Source organism: Calypte anna, chromosome 2, assembly GCF_003957555.1.
Source record: "Calypte anna isolate BGI_N300 chromosome 2, bCalAnn1_v1.p, whole genome shotgun sequence".
Classification (NCBI taxonomy): domain Eukaryota; kingdom Metazoa; phylum Chordata; class Aves; order Apodiformes; family Trochilidae; genus Calypte; species Calypte anna.
This window is the reverse complement of record NC_044245.1, coordinates 129,298,832-129,312,111: the sequence shown is the minus strand read 5'-3', so window position 1 is coordinate 129,312,111 and position 13,280 is coordinate 129,298,832. Positions and strand designations below refer to the sequence as shown.

At 40.9% G+C, this 13,280-nt stretch overlaps 1 protein-coding gene across 1 annotated transcript in view; it reads left to right on the top strand.

The window, feature by feature from the left end:
* The window catches only part of NIPAL2 (NIPA like domain containing 2), a 49,534-nt gene extending 40,574 nt beyond the window's left edge, over positions 1–8,960 (top strand). The window contains 5 exon segments of the mRNA XM_008502475.2: positions 2,271–2,406; positions 4,797–4,885; positions 6,582–6,645; positions 8,455–8,549; positions 8,866–8,960. Of these exon segments, the coding sequence (XP_008500697.2) occupies positions 2,271–2,406; positions 4,797–4,885; positions 6,582–6,645; positions 8,455–8,549; positions 8,866–8,960 (479 nt within the window).
* Positions 8,961–13,280: the final 4,320 nt, after the last annotated feature.

Sequence of the window (13,280 nt, the reverse complement as noted above, 5' to 3'; positions counted from 1 at the left end):
GGGTCTCTGGGCAGAAAATTCTAGGTGGCAGTCGTGGAAGGGGATCTCTGTCTGTTCTCATATCTGCACAAATAATTTCCTGGTGGAACATTTGTACAGATGTAAATTAAACAGAGAAAGGTTTCTTTAAAAAGAAGGTAGACTTGGTGTTTCATTGAATATGAGAGCTACTTCTACTATGAAGAAAATACAGAGGTTACCTTAAAATCTGCAAAATTTTTGTTTAGTACAGCTCTGCAAGTTCATTTGGTGAGATTTATCTTACCTCATACCTATAATGAGAGATATAAATTTGGGGGGAAGTATTTCAGATTAAGTGGAATTTCTGAATACCCTGCCCTAACAGCTGGAAAGTGACATCATTTGTAACACTAGTTTTGGGAGGAAGGGTGGATGTCATTTTATCCAAAAGAAGAAAAAAATTCCTAGGTTTTGAAACTAATTTCAGGGCTACTTTAATTAAAAAGATCGAACCAATCAATCAATAAAAAAACAAACAAAACCCTAGATGATTTATTTTCTGATTTGTTATTAATATGGGATGGAAACATCCTTTTCCTCAGAAACAATGTTTCAGCAATCTTTATCTTTATCTGGGCAATTCATGTTATTTACATTTACCTGTAAGTTTACCTTTTATTTCTTTTAAAATAATGTGCCCACACTGGAGTGCAAATCTCAGTTTTAATGCAAGCTTCTTACTGAGGCTTGGGTGTATTTTTTTTCTTTTATCATATTGTTAGCACTGCTGCAAACCAGGATTTGACCTCTCCTGCTCACTTTTACTGTTGTGTTCATCAAACCACTCCACCTATTTTCATTACAGAGCAAGAACTGAAGTACTAAGTGGAAAGGTTATGAAGAAAACAGTGAATTTCATGAGAGTGAGCAGGATCCCACAAACTGCATGAACTCCCCCTGCACTTTTGGGTTCACTATAAGAAAAATGTTGCAATCAAAACCACAGACCTGAATTTGTTCCTCCCCCACCTTTTCTCCCAAACTTTGGCCTAAACTTTTTGCACAGTGCAGTTTCTCTTGCCAACCTGAATTTTTCAGTTACAGGAGGATGAATCAGAGCACTGAAATCTAACACTCCTCAGCTCTAAAAGAGGCTGGAACTGGATCCCAGCTGGGAGATGATGCTCCTGACAATTAATTACCTTTCTCCAAAGGTCATCTCTACACCCTGACTCTTCTTATAATTTTTAGTTTGGTTTGAATTTGTTAGTTTTTAATTGCAGTAATCACAGCCTACTTGGGCTAGCTTCAACAAACCCAGAGCATGCCCCAAAAGAAAATCTGAAGTAACTCTTAGCTGAACTTTCAGTCTCTTTTCTACAAGATGTGTATTGCAAGACTTCTCTGAACAGGAAAGTTCTATCAAAAATCATTGCCTGCTGTCTGAGATTTGTTTGTGGTGATGCAATGACAATGACTAAATGGATTGAACACACTACTGAAATATTCTATTATGTAGGCTAAATCCAGCAAATGGTCTCAAGAGCCTGTCCCCTACAACAAAATGCAGACCACTGTGTTGGTTGTCTGCTCACTGCATATAACCCATAGGGAAAGTTAGATGCTTCTTGATGAGATCTCAGAAGCAAGTTTTGGCCATCTTTGGCCAGGTCCCATCTCAGCAGAGAAGTCCAGAGGGTGAGGAGTTATTTCAGGCTGCCATTGTAAGATGCAGGCTTCTATCAGGAAGTGTTCCAGTTCCTTCAAACAGATAACAAGACCTCTCAGACCTCTCCTGAATAATGCAACGTGAGTTCCAACTTAGCAGTTGGAGCTAAATAAATTATGTCTGGAAGATATGGAAGCTGTTGTACCACCTCTGACTGGTAGTCCAGTGAGCAGGATATGTGCCTAGCTATGGGAAATAGTTCTTTCTTCACTAAAGCACAGCTTCTCTCTCACTCTCTCATTCCCACAGAGTCCTACGTTGCAAGATTCTAAGACTTAAACCTCAGCTACCCTTGTGAAAATGGGGAAACTTTTGGTAGATGCAGGGCTGCAGATCTCAGTGCTACAACAACTTAAAAATGCAAAACGCAAAGCACACATGGAGTTAATGACACTCTGAGTTTAGGCAGCAGCTTAGCAAGCATTTGTAAAATCACACACTTGGGTTTAAGTGCCCAAATCCAATGCCTCTTTAGGTGACCAGCTCTGTGGCTCTGACCTGGGACTTTGTCCTCCCTCACTGGTGCTCTGAGGCCACTGCTGTGAATCCTGCCCTCCTAATCTCTCCTTTTCCCTTTCAGCATCCCTGACTGTCATTGCTGTAAAGGCTGTGGCCAGTATGATAACACTCTCTGCAAAGGGGAAAATGCAGCTAACTTACCCTGTTTTCTATATCATGATTGTTTTAATGGCAACTTCTTGTGCTTTCCAAGTCAAGTAAGTAAAGTTTTTTATCTTCTAACTTTTGTACCCATTTATCTGTCAGTTTTATTTGGTACCAGTACTGACTCCAGATACATTGCACTTAAATGCAACGAATTCCTGGCAGAGCCATGATAGATACATGAAGAGATTAAAGCTGATTATATTGCTTATTTAAGCTTTATTTCTAACTTTATAATTGATTAATTACAGAGATGCTTCCTCCTTTAACCTTATACAAAGGCTTCCCAAATTCAGTTCTATCTTTGGCACAGGTTTTGATCTCATTAAGTGGAATTTATGTTCATGTAAATTTTTTTTGTTACTTCAGAAAACTTCATTGTTCAATAATCAAATGGCCCCATTTACCCTCATTAAGCATCTCTTTTCCCTAGTTTATGTCACTTGTCAGACCAAAGAAGAGAGTTTACCCCAACTTTCTCCCTGTCCATGAATAATGTGCAAGTTGTGCTTTGCTATCCTGTGTGTCTACTCCTTTTTAGGAAACAGTTAAGAGTGTGTAAGGGACATCAGAGTTTTCCCAGCTGGCCTCTGGCCTGTGAAGTGATTGTTTTATGCTGCCTTCACAGATTGCTAGGAGTGGCAGGATGGTAAAATACGGTTTGCAGCTGAACAGAGAGTCCATTCCCTTCATTCTGGTCCCTCTGCTTCAGGTGCTGATAGCATCATTCAATAATCTCATCTAGACTGCTCCAGTGTAAGCCTGAGTGTTTATTTGCATGATTATTTTCCGGTAGAAGAGCCAACCCAGCTTTCTCATGGCAGAACATACCATTCCCATGTGGAATCAGAGAGTCCATGCGTTATTATGCAGTGACTCTCCATGGCTGACTCAGGAACTCCCTTGTAACAGATTACAGAGTGATTTACATCCAGCTTGTCTTCACTGGGAGGATAGCCCAGGGCATTTAAAATAGGAAATAAAATCTTGGTAAATAGGAAGCTGTTGAATTAATCTCTCTTTCTTGCCAGTTTTTTCTTTCTTTCATTTGTTGGGTCAAAATTAAAAGAGAAGTGAATTGTGACCATTTTGTTCCCTCATGGAAACATGTTGGGCTCAGTGTCTCTTTCTCTCTTCTCTGTTGGACACATTTTCTGACAGACAGTGTTGTCATGCAAAAATTTTCATTTTATTTTTTTTTCTCTTTTACTTTATATGACTGTGGTGTATTAGCTCAGAACAGCCTGTGCTGCAACATCTTTCTGGATTCAATGCTGGGCCTTGGTATCACTGTTTGAGACCCCATGACCAAGTTTGTTGCAAATGGGAAAAAATAATGAGGTGTTTTCAGTGACTTCAAAATCCTAACTATTCTGTGGATATGGAGGATTTCTTTATTTTTAAAGCACCATGGAGACTGTTCAACAGTTGCTAAAATAACCATGCAATTACTTTAATGGCTAAAACAGATCCAAGCTTGTAGTTTTACTGTGCACACATATTGTACCAGTGAAACATTTAAGCATGGTTCTTTTTATAGGTTTTGAATACACTCTGCAGCCTCCTGATTTTTCTCTTTTGGTCTGAAATGCACTGTTCACATAACAGAGCATCTGCCAGTGCATCTGAGCGTTTACACTCATAATTCATCACCCTATGGATAAATGTTGATAGCTCTGGTCTCTGTACAACTGGGTTAATTGCTTTCCCTTTTTCATCTGTTGACACAGACTGTGCAGGCTGCTCATGGCCAGTATCTCAGTCCTGCAGGTTTGTGTACACTCCTGTGGTCCCGCACACTCTTACTGGTGATTCTGCTAATCCTTTCTGTTGCCCTTCTGAGGAGCACAGAAGACTTTACAAACCAAGCTTGGAGCCACCTGCCTGACCTTTGATGGCAGGACAGCGTGTCAGGGGTATGACTGCCTGGATAAACATATAAATAAGGGTTTCATTCCAGCTGGATTGAGCAGTAGCAGTAATGTGGACTTCGGCAGAGTGAAACAGTTCCTACCAGGACTTGTGAGTTCATGTCCATGCTGGAAATACACCTTTACACAACCTATTAAATTAGAGCAGTTTGCCCCTGGCTGCTAGCAGGCAGTGTTGCTTCCAAGAACCAATGCAGACTGTAAGCAGCAATGCCCTAGCATTCCTCCCTTATCTGTGTCAGACAAAATTCTCCCAACACTGCTACCAAACACTCTCCAATGACAGCCAATGACCAAAAGGATTCACACCAACCTTCTTGCTTTCACCTTTTTTTTTGTACTCTGAAGAGCCAAACCAGAAGGTAAATTCAATACACATCTGTCCAGGGCTACTTGCTATTTTGGTAAGAAATGGTCACGCTTTTTGTTAAGCAAACATAAAATGCCTTAACCTGACCTAAGGTGCAGTGGAACCCCTGTAGGCATGAGATACAATAACATTTCTCTTCCAGGTTCTTGAATCAAGCAATGCATCTGTATGAAGCAACAGCAGTTGTGCCCATTAATTTTGTATTCTTCACCAGCAGTGCCATAATTTCAGGTTTGTTTCTGACCTTCTGCCTCTACAGAACAATTTTCTAAGCATTAAGTTTTCAGGAATTACTGCATGTGAACAGGAACACAAACCAGTCATGCTTGTCTTCACAAAAAGGTTTTCCTAAGTGACAGATGTTTAAGTTCTGAAAAATTATCAAGTTCCCAACTTTTGAAGCAACATAAAAATGATAAAATTCTAGCATTTCCAGAGTTGATATGTACAGTTCACAGTGCCTTGCTAGCTTGCTAGAAGTACCTGCATTTATGCTAGCCTCATCTTGACATCCAGTAAATGCATTTACCATGTGCACAGCAGCCTCTCCATATCCGAACTGGTAGAATAATTTTAACAGCCTGGCAAACTACTCAAATGACAACCAGCTGTGTTTCATAGTAGTTAGTGTATATTCCATTTCAGAAGGTGGAATTCTAGGTTAAGTGAAGGAAATAAAATGACTCCAAAGACCTTTTAAGCATTTAACTTTTTATTTTGGGTGAGAACTTTGAACTCAGTGTTGTTAGAGAGGGACTGCAGATCTTGGAAACAGTGCATGGAGTAAGAACATGAGCAGGGAGGATGACTAAGATGCTGTATCAGCAATGAGCCAAAATGATCATGTTGTTAGAACATTTATGACTCATTTTAACACACACTGGGGGCTTTCCTGTCATTGCTGTGCAGGAGTTTCTCATGCAGAGCTGCCATTAATGAGAAAGGGAGTTAGGTTCATGCACAGATTGCCTCAGCACCTGTGTTAGAAGAGACCTACACTTTTTGACTGAGAGGAGACTTGTGCCAAAAGGGTTTTGCATTCCTGTGACCATATGGGAAACTTGGCCTTGTGCCTCCTTCAGAGATCAAGTACCTCTTCAGGAATGGCTTAATAGCTTTGAGACTGGATACAAATGAATTTGCACCAGGTTAGTTAAATCAGTGTAGCCTTAGAAGAGCACCCTCTGCTAAACCTTGCTGGGGTGCTCACAGAAGATATCTCATGATCCCTCATTCCAAGTTACAGCCTTTGAAGGTACAGTCACACTTCAGCTGTACTAGTTCACACTCCAACTTTTCTACATAAAACTGTGCTCATCAGTGGTTTAAAGCTAATATATTTGGCTGTGAATTAGGGCAGCTGAGATCCAGATACAGATCTGGTTCTGTCACCTCCACTGCAGAGGTGCTAATTCCTGTAAGAGGGATGAGCAGAAAGAGCTCGTGATCCCTTCAGCCAGGAGGATTTGGCAAACTTGGCAGCTGGAGCTCTTAAGTTGGTGTAAACTTTAGGGACACAGCTAGGTAACAAAAACCTGTTCCAAATTGGAGTAAGATGTCCACATGGTATGACAGAGTGACCATGAAGAACTTGTTAGCTATATGGATATGAGTCTGCTTGAGTTTAACCTGCACAGAAACTGTTGCTGACAATGCAAAAAATACCTGCATCTGTGCAGTTACTAACACAGCACATGCTCCAGCCTTAGAGACTAAATCTTCTCCAGTTCTCCAGTTTCTTGAGAAAACCTAGATAATGGAATGTGGGCACATAAAGTAAACCCATCACAATGTGTATTAATACCTTATTTGGGATTTTTTGCTCCATTTAAGCATGACATTGCTCTTGACCCTCCCAGCTGTAATTCATATCACTTGGAAGCCAGTCAAGTCAAGATCTGCAGTTCTTGTTTCTGTCACATTCCAGGGGTCATATTTTATCGGGAATTCCAAAGTGCAACTTTGCTGAACATGTTCATGTTTCTGTTCGGGTAAGTGCATTGGTTTAAAATCTGCACTAACATTCGTACTGAAACATCATTGCTTTGTGAAATCTCTTCTCAGTAAGAAGAAGCCTGACTTGTTATTAAAGTATTATGGAATAGCCATTATAGCAGGATAAAAAAAACATTAAAGGAAAGATTAATGTCTGTGCTTAGGGAGTTTGGAGGCCTGGTTTTGAATCCAAATATGTAAAAATGTGAGACACTTATGAACTACTAATCTCATAGTGGAATGAAAAAGCAGCAGCCTGAGTTCCTCCAGCAAGAAGAAATCATTGCTCTCGGCTAAAAATCATGGTGTAGGGGGTGCTTTTACAAGCAAGAAATCTCCTCCCATGTTACCTTCCACTTGCCTGCCCAGCTGGTGTTTGCTGCCATTAGGTGTGGGCTGTACTGTGTCCAGTTCTGGGCACCTCAGTTCAGGAAGGATATCAAGGTCCTGGAGCGGGTCCAAAGGAGGGCAACCAGGCTGGTGAAGGGACTCAAGCACAGACCCTATGAGGAGAGGCTGAGGGAGCTGGGGCTGTTCAGCCTAAAGAAGAGGCGGCTCAGGGGAGACCTCATCACTCTCTACAACTCCCTGAAAGGAGGTTGGAGCCAGGTGGGGGTTGGTCTCTTTTCCCAGACGACTTTCAACAAGACAAGAGGGCATGGTCTTAAGTTGTGCCAGGGGAAGTTTAGGTTAGATATTAGAAAGAATTTCTTTACGGAGAGAGTGATCAGACATTGGAATGGGCTGCCCAGGGAAGTAGTGGATTCTCCGTCCCTGGAGATATTTAAAAAGAGACTGGATGTGGCACTCAGTGCCATGGTCTAGCAACCGCAACAGTGGTTCAAGGGTTGGACTTGATGATCTCTGAGGTCCCTTCCAACCCATCCAATTCTATGATTCTATGATATGAGTTTCTTGCCTACTAGCAGTAGCATCTCTCATGTATTTTCCTGTGCTGAGAAAGACATAGCACACCTGTGGAAAAGCTCAGAGCATGTGAATATGTTAGTGAAGAATGTTTGAAGAAGGGCATAAATGTTGCAAGAGCAGAAACCTGCTGGTTACCAGCACCTTAAAAATTCTGGGGACAGGTGACAGTTACTTGAAAATGGGTGGGAGATGACTCAAAGCATCTCCCAGAACTTCTGGAAGTGTCTTGACACAGTGCTGTCAAATAAATGGGGCTGATAGCTCCAGGCATCTTCATTCTCTGCAGTCAGATGGAAGTGGGTGCACGCTGCCACTACCATGTTTGACTGCAGGAAAAGTGACAGAAAATGGAGATGAGCAAATTCAAGCCATGTATTTGGCAGGCAGAATTTGTGATTGTGTGTCCAGCACAAAGCAGATACAAGATTTACCCAGGAATAGTAGTTTCTCATTGCCCCTGGCTTGCCACTGAGACACAGTCAAATGAGAAAAACAAGAGAAATGATTGTCTGCAGCTAAACTGAGTTGTTAATGAAATTGTAAATGCTAGAACACAGAACTTAGCTGCTCTGTGAAGATTTCCTTAGGGACTCAAATCTTGTGGTCTCTCACTCACAGGCATTTGATTAGGGACATATTGCTGAAAGTATAATTTTGCCTGCAGAGCCTTTGGATCTGAAAATAAAGCTTCAGGAGGCAAAAACTGGATGGAAAGGGAGCCCAAGATGAATTTACAGAACTGCTTGGAAGAAAAGTTTCTTTATCAACTGAGCAGCTTGGGTTTGAAAGTCCTTGAAAAAGAAACTTGGAAAGAATTTCTCATCTCAAATGCAGTCAACTGTTTCTTATGATACTGTGCCACTACTATTTTGCAGGTGTCTCCTATCTTTCCTTGGTGTATTTGTAATTGCAAGAAATAAAAAAGAGGAGCATTTACAAATTTCTTTTATTGACTGTGGACATATTCCTGGTAAGTAGGGTGCTTTTTTTTCTGTCTCTCAGTTTAAAAATGAGATATCAGATAATGGGATGACCGAGAAGAGTTGAGTCACAAATGTGCTCAAGTCACATTCAATAAATATACTGTTCCCTTATTTTCGATTCGTGTTCCCAACAGATTTTTCAAATAATTTTTCAGTTTTTCCAAGCTATTGTTACAACCAGTCAAATGAAAACAATGATTACTGGAGCAAAGAATGTTTAAATGATGGATTGGTGGGGGACTTGTTTTATTAAAATTCTTCACAGAGTTGTTGTTTTTCCCTTCTCTCACTCCATTTCCTTAGGACAAAAACTGACAGGCAAAATACAACCAGATTCTCACAGTTAACACTATGGCACTTTGAATAGTGAAGATGACTTGGTGAAAAGTCAGAGCTGAAAGAAGAAAGCACCTTGCATGCCAATCAACAGGAGGAATGCCAGTGGAACAAGGATCAGCAGCACCTTTTTGTTGGGTGTATTCTAGTGTATGTATGTTGAGCTCCTGTGTGTTGATGAGTCATAGTATTATTTAATTCTACTTAATTCACCCTATTGCTGTCCTAAATATGTTCTCAAGATAAAGGAAACCTCAAGAAAAGATAAGTAATCATTAATGAAATGGAACATTCTCCTAGTATCACTGTCTCTTAGGGATATCTTTAGAATCTTAATTGCTTTGAACTAGAAATAGGCACAGAAAAGGATTATAAAAATTCCTCTTTAAAACCCCCAGGTCTATGTAGATGCTTAAAGACAAAGGTGGCAAACAAGAAGAATTTTCATAAGTGACTTCAAAATATTCCACAGTATGTATAATACCTTTAAAATCTGGTCCTTCCTGTTCATGAGTCAAACCTGTGGCCATATATACAGTATACAAATATGTACATGTGAATCCCTTGATATTATGTGTAGAGGGAAAATCCTGATTATCTTCTGCCATCAGACTCATTCTCTTATTTTCCAAGGAAATAAACACTTGTGTGAGGAGAGGGAAGGAAGAAAGCATTCACTATAAATACAGGAATATGTACATGCCCACATTTGTGGTGCTCAGCTGAGGCAGAGCTAGGGAACCATGCTTGGCATTTTACACCTTCCCAGAAGAGTCCTATGCATTGGGCTAGACTGGGCTGCACTATCTGCTAGTTTAGTCTAGCCTGAGGTTTAGCCTCTATTTTCAGGAAAACAAGGTTTTAGTGAAGAAAGTTCAAAGTTCTCCAGAGAGAAGGGGGTAGGCAGGCCCTTGATGTGTTGTGAAAAACTGCTCCTAAAAAAAGAAGAGTAGGGCAACACCTGACTCCTGTCCACTGGTAATTCCGGATGACAGAAGGCTGTGAAAAACAGGATCACAAAAGGTCATGGTAACAGTACAATTTTTCCTTCATTAAATGAAGGTATCTTCACACTGATGTGATGGGAACTGCAGCAATGTAGGGACTGTGTTCAGATCTGGGATGTCTTGTAGTCTCTCAGTCCCAGCTTCCCAGCAAGAAAGCTGCTTCTGGGCATTCAGCATGGGCCCAGTTACCCCTGCCTGGTAGCACCAGGAGTCACACACCTCCTCTGCAAAAACAAGTGGAAGTTCTCTGGAAAAGTATTTTAGCCTTGGACAAGATACTTCTTTCAGAATTAATCCACAGCAAAGGATATGGGCCACAGGCAGAGTGTATTTCCTTTCAGTGGCATGTAAGGCAATAAGGTCTCTTTTGTTGTTTCTTTTTTCCCCCAAATAATTGTTCAGTTCATTTTAAAATAGGTACAGCTGAAGATCCATAAGTCAGTTTCATTTCTAACCCTACAAAGCCCACACAGTGCTGCAATTTTTCATCTTCAACACTGTCCCGAGAGCCGGGGCATGGGGCAGGGGGCTGGGAAGTTTTCCAATGTGGAACTTTTCCAGCTGGCACAGGATAAGACTGTATCTGCACCTTACTTATACCATGGCTTCCCTTTTCCCTCTTACACCTTGAGTTCAAGTTTATAAATCTAAAAAAAACAAAAAAAACAAACAAAAAAACCCCCAAAAAAACAAAAAAAAAAGAAAAAAGAAAAAAGCAAACCAAACAAAAACCAAACAAAAAAAAAAACAACCCCCAAACAGACAACAAAATAAACAACAAAAAAACCCACCAAAAAAAAGCACTTTATGTGTGCTTTCTCCAGAGAAAAATATGCCTCTATATTTCTTTTGCAAGTCAAATTTAAGCCACTTTTTAAGTCTCAAGGAGAGTGTGTGTTAAAGAGGGAAATGGGAGGCCTGTGGTTTTTCATTCTGTGACTTGGGTAACAAACAGATGAAGAATTTTTTTTTGTTTTTTTTCTTTTTAAAATGGACCTCTTTCTGAAATCTGTTTCCATGATTCAGGAGGGATGGTGGAGATAATAAGGCTTACCAGGTATAGGGTTTTCTCTTTAGAGAAGGAAACAAAAGGTAAAAATATGTTGCCAAAGTTATTATTTGTTTTAAACTACAGCATTTCTTCTTGAACTTCTTTTCCTCCTACGGGTTTATAAAAAAATTACAAGGGTTAAAATGTTCTCTGTAAACTTGAATGTAATTCAAATTAATTTATGGAGCAAAACACTGGTGGGAATTATGTGCAATTAAAAACTTGTGATTTTTACATTATTTTTGAGATGCGAGAATGTTCCAACTAATTAATGTATTACAAGATCGGAAAAACTTTGTGATGAGAATACAAAACTGCTCTGCCAAGACAAGGATATGATTTGTCTTAAGAATCAGTTTCTAATCAATGTCATTTCCCAATTCTGTTTGTGATATTTAGGTGGCAAACACAACAGGCAACTGCCTGCTAAAAGAAAAGCCTTTAATTTGAATATAAAAAACTCTCTGGAGCTTTTCTCTTTAATAATGAGTTATTTTCTTGCAATGTATTTCCTGACATCAAAATGTGGGCCAGAAATAAGTTTCAAAAATGGCTCCTGCAGACTGAACTTACTTGAAGGGATCCTCTACAGGATCTGAGGAACTCAAACCATCAGTAAGCAGAGTGGGCAAGCCATGGCTCACATGGTCCCTAAGGCTCCAGCCAGGGATTTTTGACAGACCAGAACCAGCAGGACTTGTTTAGCCCTTGTTCCACTGGTGGTCACGCTGCATTGAGAGATGAAGTATTAACTGGCCATGGGCCTGGAATTGGGAGCTCTGGAGCAAAGAGAGACTGTTTAATTTTTCACAGAATCACAGAATTGTTCTGTTTGGAAAAGACCTTTAAGATCATCGAGTCCGACCATTAACCTAACTCTATTGAGTCCGTATTCCTAAGCACCACATCTAAACATCTTCTAAACACCTCCAGGGATGGTGATTCAGCCACCTTCCTGGGCAGCCTATTCCAGTGTTTAATAACCCTTTCAGTGAAGAAGTTTCTTCTAATATCTTATCTAAATCTCTTTCTTGTTAATGGGGAAGAAGAGGACAACCTCCCCCCTTGCTTCAACCTCTTCTCAGGTAGCTGAGAGCACAGTGTTTCTCCTAAGCCTCCTTTCTTTAGACTGAACAACCCCGCTGTCTGCACTCATATTTTAGTCTGGACAAGTGGAGGCTGAGAGGAGATCTTAGACCTCTCTTCAAATACCTCAAGGGATCTTGGAGCAAGGAGGGAAATGGCCTCATCTCCTTAGTAAACTGTGATAGGACCAGAGGAAATGGATGTAAGCTGTGCCAGGGCACATTTAGGCTGGATGTTAGTAAACACTTTTTTCACTGAGAGGCTTGTCAGGCATTGGAATGTCCTGCCCAGGACAGTGGTGGAGTCACCATCCCTGGAGGTATTTAAAAGGCATTTGGTCCTTGGGGACATTGTTCAGTAGTTAAATTAGGGTGTAGGTCAAAGGTCAGACTGGATGATCTTGGAGGTCTCTTCCAACCTAAAACATTCCGTGATTGTCTCAGATGCTCCTCATATAACTTGCTTTCCAGACTCTTCACCATTTTTTTTCCTTTTCTCTGGACTCACTCCAGCACCTCTATGTCTTTCTTGTGGTAGGGGTCCCAAAACCGAACACACTATTTGAGATGCAGCCTCACCAGCTGATAGTACAGTGGGTTAATCACTTCCCTAGTCCTGCTGGCCACACTATTTCTGATGCAGGACAAGGGGCCATAGTCCTTCTTGGCCACCCAGGCACACTGCTGGCTCATATTCAGCCAGGTGTGGAATAGCCTGCTTTGTCAAGCAAGACCTGCCTTTCACAAACCCATGCTGACTGTGCCTGATCACCAAGGTGTCCTGTAAATGCTGCATAATTTTGCCATAAAATACCAGGATGCATTTACCAAATGGTTTCATCTGGCAAAAGAGGGAATGAATTTTGGACTGGATTTGTATTTCTGCCCTTGGTCGGGGCCAGGCATTCAGCTGGCATATTGCCTGCTCCTCAGCCAAGCTTTTGGTGTCCTCATGTATTGTGTGTAAGGATAGTGGTCACCTTAAGTCAAAGGACAAAGGTGGGACATCTAAGGGTCTTGAACTTCTGTGATTTGAAGCTGGTTTCATGCACCTGGCAAATTGCTTGAAGCGGTTTGGTTCTGCTAGAACACTCATCTTCTTTTTCCTATCTGTGAGATTCTGTATAGTCTGTGGCATCATCTTCTTTCTTCTCTTTGCTGGGTTAGACCTCTAAGCAGAGCCAACCAAGCTGTCTGAAGTGGTTTGTGGAAAGGAGGGAAAAGGAGCAGTGGAGTGAG